The sequence below is a fragment of the Cajanus cajan genome, chromosome 2 (assembly GCF_000230855.2).
Source record: "Cajanus cajan strain Asha chromosome 2, NIPB_CcT2T_4, whole genome shotgun sequence".
Lineage (NCBI taxonomy): Eukaryota > Viridiplantae > Streptophyta > Magnoliopsida > Fabales > Fabaceae > Cajanus > Cajanus cajan.
This window is the reverse complement of record NC_138518.1, coordinates 70,584,863-70,591,521: the sequence shown is the minus strand read 5'-3', so window position 1 is coordinate 70,591,521 and position 6,659 is coordinate 70,584,863. Positions and strand designations below refer to the sequence as shown.

The 6,659-nt window shown below is 30.3% G+C and overlaps 1 protein-coding gene across 2 annotated transcripts; it reads right to left on the bottom strand.

The window, feature by feature from the left end:
• Positions 1–1,331: 1,331 nt before the first annotated feature.
• Positions 1,332–3,870, bottom strand: LOC109812824 (transcription factor bHLH89). 2 transcript variants are annotated; one of them, XM_020376886.3, is made up of 4 exons: positions 3,701–3,870; positions 2,474–3,444; positions 1,769–2,164; positions 1,332–1,662 (listed from the first exon to the last, which is right to left on the bottom strand). In XM_020376886.3, exons 2-4 carry the CDS (start codon positions 3,434–3,436, stop codon positions 1,558–1,560), a joined length of 1,464 nt encoding a protein of 487 aa, XP_020232475.3. In that variant the 5' UTR covers positions 3,437–3,444; positions 3,701–3,870; the 3' UTR covers positions 1,332–1,557. The 2 variants fall into 2 exon arrangements, with proteins under 2 accessions (XP_020232475.3, XP_029130106.2); XM_029274273.2 differs by lacking the exon at positions 3,701–3,870 and adding an exon at positions 3,536–3,625.
• Positions 3,871–6,659: the final 2,789 nt, after the last annotated feature.

Genomic DNA, 6,659 nt, shown 5'->3' with positions numbered 1-6,659 from the left:
TCTTAAACGTTACCAGTTAATGAAGATCATACTTTTGAACCTATTATTCAAACCCAGGAGCAAGAGCGAAAAGACGCTAATGCTTGAAGGGCTAGTATAGCTATGAATATGTGGGTGAATGTTATTTAAGAGGATAAGATATTATGGAGAATTATTATTATTATTATATTTATCTAGACATTATTATTTTTTATTATTTTTGTCTTTGACTCTATAAATTTAAATGTATGAAATTTTTTTTGAAATCTTATCAAATGTCAAAAATCTATGAAAATTTTACAAAATCTCACATAATCCATTAAAATCCTGATTTAAAGTCTTGCAGAATCCATTAAAATCCTGATTTTAAGTCTTGTAGAATCCTGCAAAATCTTAAAAGTCATGAAAATCTTACAAAGTCTTTTAAAATCTGCAGGATTTTTTTAAACTAAAAAAGTCTTTTAAAATCCTAATTCAATATTGTAATGAGGAAGACTACTAGTAATGCCCATTTTAATATTTTAATATTTTTTATTGGTTAAAATAGATTGAAAACTACAAAATTATGAGTAAAATTCCTTAAATAAGAATGGAAACTTATAAAATTATAATTTTTAATGAATTTTACTTAATATAAATGAGTATAATCAAGAGAGTGTATTAGATATTGTATTAATAGCATTTATCTTACAATAAATTATTTCAATTTCAATACATAAATTCATTTTTTACCTTTTGATTTTATTCTTTTACTTATTTTCTTTTATAATATCTTTACTATTATGAAATTAACCTATTACACAAACACACACATACATACATATATATATAAAATTTCTATTATATATAATTTTATTATATATGTTATACTTATTTATAAAATCATTTGATTTTGTATATTTATATGGTTGGAATTTCATTTTAGATAAAATGTTTACATTTTAATGTGGTAGAGAATTTGTTTCCTTGATGTAACATATAACATTAAAATGTAATCTATAAAACCAACTAAAAAATACGTATCATGTAAATAATTATTTAAATTAATATATATATATGCATAATTTAGTTGTTACTATTATCATAATTTTATATAAAAAGTAATTTTATTTATTTATTTTTTTACTTGTTGCAGCAATGCTGATTTCATGTCATTGACAAATCTCTCGTGGAAATGGAAAATAGTGAGAATTATAACTATAATTAAGTAGTTATATGCCAAAATTATCAACCACTCAATGGTCATTTGTGAAAATAACATAATGCATTCATTTCTTCATCGGGCATAATGCCTGTTGCTAAACTAAAATACAAAGTTAAAATGTATGAGAAAAAAAACGCCTTTTTGTGTATAACACTACCAAAATAACTTTGTTGTGTCACTCCGACTCCAAATTAAAGTTTAACAATATCCTTGTATCAGAATTGAAGAAATTTTATCATGAATAGGTCTGAAATTGTTGAACTAATAAATTTTCCTATCTTTTTGTGTCCATGAACTTATTAATATCATTATTATAATCATTACTAAACAAGTTAAGCATGTAATGACTGATCTTGACACTATACTTTCCTTCTCTAATAGCTGTTTGTATGTGGAACTGCCGCTGCGTATTGAGTGTCCAAAACATCAATCACCCTATTGGCTATGGCACTTGCATAGACAGAAGAACCTTCAATTATCTGCCACAGTGAAACAACTCACAGTTAAATATACAACCACAAACAACAAGGCGATAATTCTGTTCATGCAAGGAATTTATAACTACACAGTTAGTTTTATGTCAACCTTGCTATTAAACAAGAAGCTGCAATATTCACCAACATGTCCACCTGCAACATGGTGAAGTTCCAGCTGAAGTTCATCCAGAACTTTGGAGACAAACACCAGACAGTTAATCTTCTTCCTCTGAAAGAGTTTGATTGTGACATCATCGTCGATAATTCGGACATCAACCTCACTGTCTTTGGATTTCCTCTGGAGCCATGAGGTTCTTATGCCCCCGTCTGGATCACTAAAAGGCTTTATGTTACAGCTCTCAGCAGCATCTTCTTCTGTTTTTGGCCTCTTGCACCTCTCCTTCCCATATCTTTTCTTCTCCACCAATAGTTTGAGCTCATTGACTGTTCTAATCAGTTCTCTTATATAGTCAATGGCATCTCCCACCACAGATGCTCTATCAATCTGTGTTAGATCCATAGAAAAGAAAATGTATTCCTCAAAAAAATAAAACGTCTCTTTTTGGTCCTTGTTTTCATAAATGAGACAAAAAAAAGATATAATTTGTTGTGAAGGACAAAATCATTTCATAAATGAGAGATCAAAAGATGATTTATTCTATGAACAAAACTTAGGTACACTACCATAAGTATAGTTGATGTTGTTCTCCGAAATTGGAGTTTAAGATCAACACCAATTGCACAAATGGTATTGTATCTGACTTTTGAATTCTTTAGGGGGCTAAAAATAAACATTGTAGAAAGTTCATAATACCTTGGTGGGGTTTGGGATGAGACTCCTCAAGATTTGGTATTTTCCATTGAGTTGCTCTCTTCTTTGTTTCTCAGTTGCAAAATGTTTGGTAGCTTTGCCACCCCTTCTTTTGGCCACAGAAGGTGTGACCCTGTTGAATTCGAGCACTCCCATGTCATCTGGCTCCATCTCATCCCCTCCACCAAAGAGTGAACCATTCCTGGAGTTGGTTGGCAAGCTGTAGCCACGGGGGAGAGACTGAAACAGCTCTCTGAGGGCTGGAGGCTGTGGAGGCAGGTTGAGATGGAATAGAGGATCATACAAAACTGAGGATGCACATGCACTTGTGTTGTCTGATCCTATTGGAAACTCTCCGAGAAAGGCCATTGGATTTTGAAAATTTGGAGTTGGGTTTGTGAGCAAAGATGAGGTTGAGCATCTTGGTAAGTGGAGAAGGTTTAGGAGATCTGGTGAAGGGTAAGGAGGGTCTAGTATGGAAGAGGGGTTGTAGCTTTGACTTTGTTGAAATTGTTGTTCATTTGGTTGTTGTTGTTGTTGTGTGTGATTAGCATATGCCATGTCTTGTGATTCCTGGTCCCAAGTGGAGTGCTGATAGGAAAGGGCATCAATCACCTCTTGCACCAAATGGTTATCCATGTTGTTGTTGTTGTTGTTAAAGGTGTTCCCCATGTTCAAACCTAGATGTTGTGGATGTAAGATGTCAATAGATGAGGCAGTGACTCCATTTGCATAGGTGGAGACATCTTCTGGATTGTGATGGTTGTAGGAGAGCTCATCCACCGAAAGCTTGAGATTCTCTTCCAGGCTATTGCTGTTTGTGGTGTTGCCTACCACAACCATAGGTGATGGAGGTAGAGGGTTTTGAGGAAAGTTATCCTTCAGAGAGGTAACACTTTCTCCCATTGTGTTGGGATCAAAGCAACCACTTTGTTCATGCATTCTTTGCCTGTCTCCTGTACTCATTGCTCTTTCTGCAGAAGTAGTTGACACAAATCAACAGAATCACAAATTTAAAATAAAAGAAAAAGAACATACCATGTGAGTGAATACAAAAAATATCACCTAAGAAGGGGAAAAGAAAAAACAAAGAAGTAAAAAGACACAACAGTTAGACACCAGAATTTGAACATTCACTGAAAAATATGTTTGAGATTTGATCATTTGAATCTTGCTTTAAATTGAAAATTTGAGGCCCTTAAATGAAGAAAGTAATTACTTGTAAATTACCTATACTAGAAGGTAAGAAAACTAGATAATATGCAGAGTAGGAAACAGTAGTTTCATATAGACAATGTGGGACAGAGGGATTTGGAATTGTTTTCCAAAAGAGAGTTTGTTGTGAGACAAAGTAGAGAAGTAGGAAGGATAGTGGTGCTTAAAAAAGGCAAATATCTCATAGTTTAATCTTTTAGACATAGGATTTGGAAGAAAATGGGTCGTTCAGTTACAAGCAATTCAGTCCGATTCTGGCTTCAGGGCCCACATCCTCAGATTCATGAAAAAATTTTATAGACCATTATAGCTTCTTTTTGAATTAAGGCTACAAAAAATACTTTTGCTAATTCCAAATGTGAATTTTTTTACTGATTTAGAATTTAAAAAAAAATACAAAAATAAACTCTTCCATATTTTATTTACAAAAATAAACTCCTTTACTGTAACAGGTCAGAATTTGGTGTCAAATTCTGACCTGACTACAGTGGTCTCCTTACATTTTTTTTTTATAATTTTTAAATTACCAGAAACCATTGAACCAAATTCTGACTTATTATAGTAAAGTTCTATTTTTTAAATAAAGTGTGGGGATATTTTTTTTTGTAATTTTTTTAAAAAAATTCTAAAACGGTTAAATTTTTTTTTCCAAATGTATGATACTGAATTTTAATAAATAAGATGAAAATTGATGTGAGTTAAAATAAATAATACTTGTTATGTTTTTTAATCAAATTATTTATAATTCGAATCTTTTTCATAAGTATGAAATAATGTTTTATTTCAATTGAAATCTTATAATATATATAGTTAGAGAAACATCTGATCAAACAACTTGATTAAAATGACTTTTAGGTAATAAATTTTGATTTAATAGGCTCATTTTAAAGAAATTTATGGTGTTTTTTTTTTTAAAATATTTGTAGAAGAATCATACATGATAATCACTTTTGTAAATTTTCACAATTTTTTTATAGGGAAAATAGTTTATTACGAAGATAAATTTGTTAACCCTGACACAAACTTGAAAATAATCTTGAATATGGCAAGCATGAAAACTTTAGTTTTGAATAAGCAAAACGACATTTATTAATAAATGAAAAAAATTTATTAAAAGAGGAAAAATCATTTCAATAATTTCTAAAATTTCTAAAGCATTGCTATATATCATTAATGCTCATAAAACAAGGTCTTCAAAATGTTCCATCTTCATCCCTTTTTCCACTTGCTTTGATAAATACGAGTGATTAGCAAATGCATTATTAAAACCCATTACACAAGTTTTACGTGATTCGATTTAGTAAGTCTATATTTACGGATGAAAATATCATTATCAAAACCAAAATTACAGAATAATATTTGTAAGCATTTTTAATCTCCTCTGCCCGTAACTCTCCACCGTTGTTTACCTTTACCAAGTCTCTTAATTTACCCTTTCTGATATATTAATTAAATAACTTCTTAATTCAAGTAGGTACATATCTTAAGTACTTAAGATTTTGGTTGTCAAAAAAAAAAGTACTAAAGATTTGTATCATGTTAAGGAGTTAGTTTATAATATATTATGCATTTTATAATATTTTTTTTGTCATATTCTATAATTTCTTACATGTCACTACCCCATTACACAAGTATTAATCTCGCAATTTCATTTATCAAGATATCTGACAAAAGATGAAACAAATTTTCACATATCATGATACTAATTATAACATTTAAATTTATAAATTAAAAAAACAACATTTTATAATCTTCAAATTACATTTGAATTATAAATATGGATCAAATCTCAAAATACATATTTATACGTACTGCTGAATTGAATTTAAAATATTATACGATCTAATTTATATGTTTGATTTGATGAGTTCTGGAATACTTGTTAATTGAGTTATTTGATGACTAAATGAGGATGAATCAGTTGCATGGATGAGGTTGTATGTGATGATTATGTTGCAAGTTGTTATTTGAAAGTTGAGACGAATTGTAGGTTGTGTGATTGTGTAGCTGTGTTGAAATTGTTATATGTATTATGTTGTTGTGTTGTTGAGATAATTCATGTTTGAGAATGCTTTAGACATTTATGTATGATGTTATTGAGTTGTGATGACCAACCTAGGACTAGAGGAGAGTTTTTTCAAAGTTGTATATCCCATTGTGTGGTATTATGTTGTAGTGTTCTAAGAGTCCAATTGGTTAAAAAACTTTTATTGAGAAGTTAACCCTTAAAGTGTATATAGTTGTGTTGAGTCTTTTCTATGACTTTGTTGGTATCGTGTGTGAGTAAGGTCAAGCCATATGTACAAAAAAATCAAAGTATAGGGTTCAGATTGAGTTATACTAACTACAAGTGACTAGCTAAGTAAAGTACGAAGTCAGAAACTTAGTTCTTAATCAAGTATTAAAAGGGTATAGTATTTAGATGGTAGTTGGTGGACTAATCTTATAGGAGGCTTAATTAAGTTTGTCAATGTCATGGTAGACTTATATCTAGTCATTCTACCCATATAATAGAACTAGACTCCTTGCTTAAGTGGTAACATTCGAGAAACTAAATTGTTATATTGTGGATTGATATTCAATTTGTTGTTGATCTAGTAAGCAAAAAAGATCATCATATCCTATATTGTTGGTTTGATAGGATCAATTCACTTAAATTATTTATCCTATGTTGTAAGAGATTTCCTAGTTGAAATGTGTGCTAACACATATAGTTGTTGTGTTATGCATATGAGATGCTGATTGAATTGTGTTGTTCATATGCAATGCTAATCTGTGATGAAGTATGTTAATGTTTTGAAAATTGAGGTTGATGTTGTCTTGTTTAAGTTGACCTTGTTTTGTAGTAGATGTAGTTGTAAAATTGATAGATTTGAATGTGTTGAAGTGTTGATGCTGAAAAATATGAGTTGTGCTGTAAAATCTTGTTGTATATGTTGATGCTTTAAATTCTAGTTTATCCCTGTATGTTTTC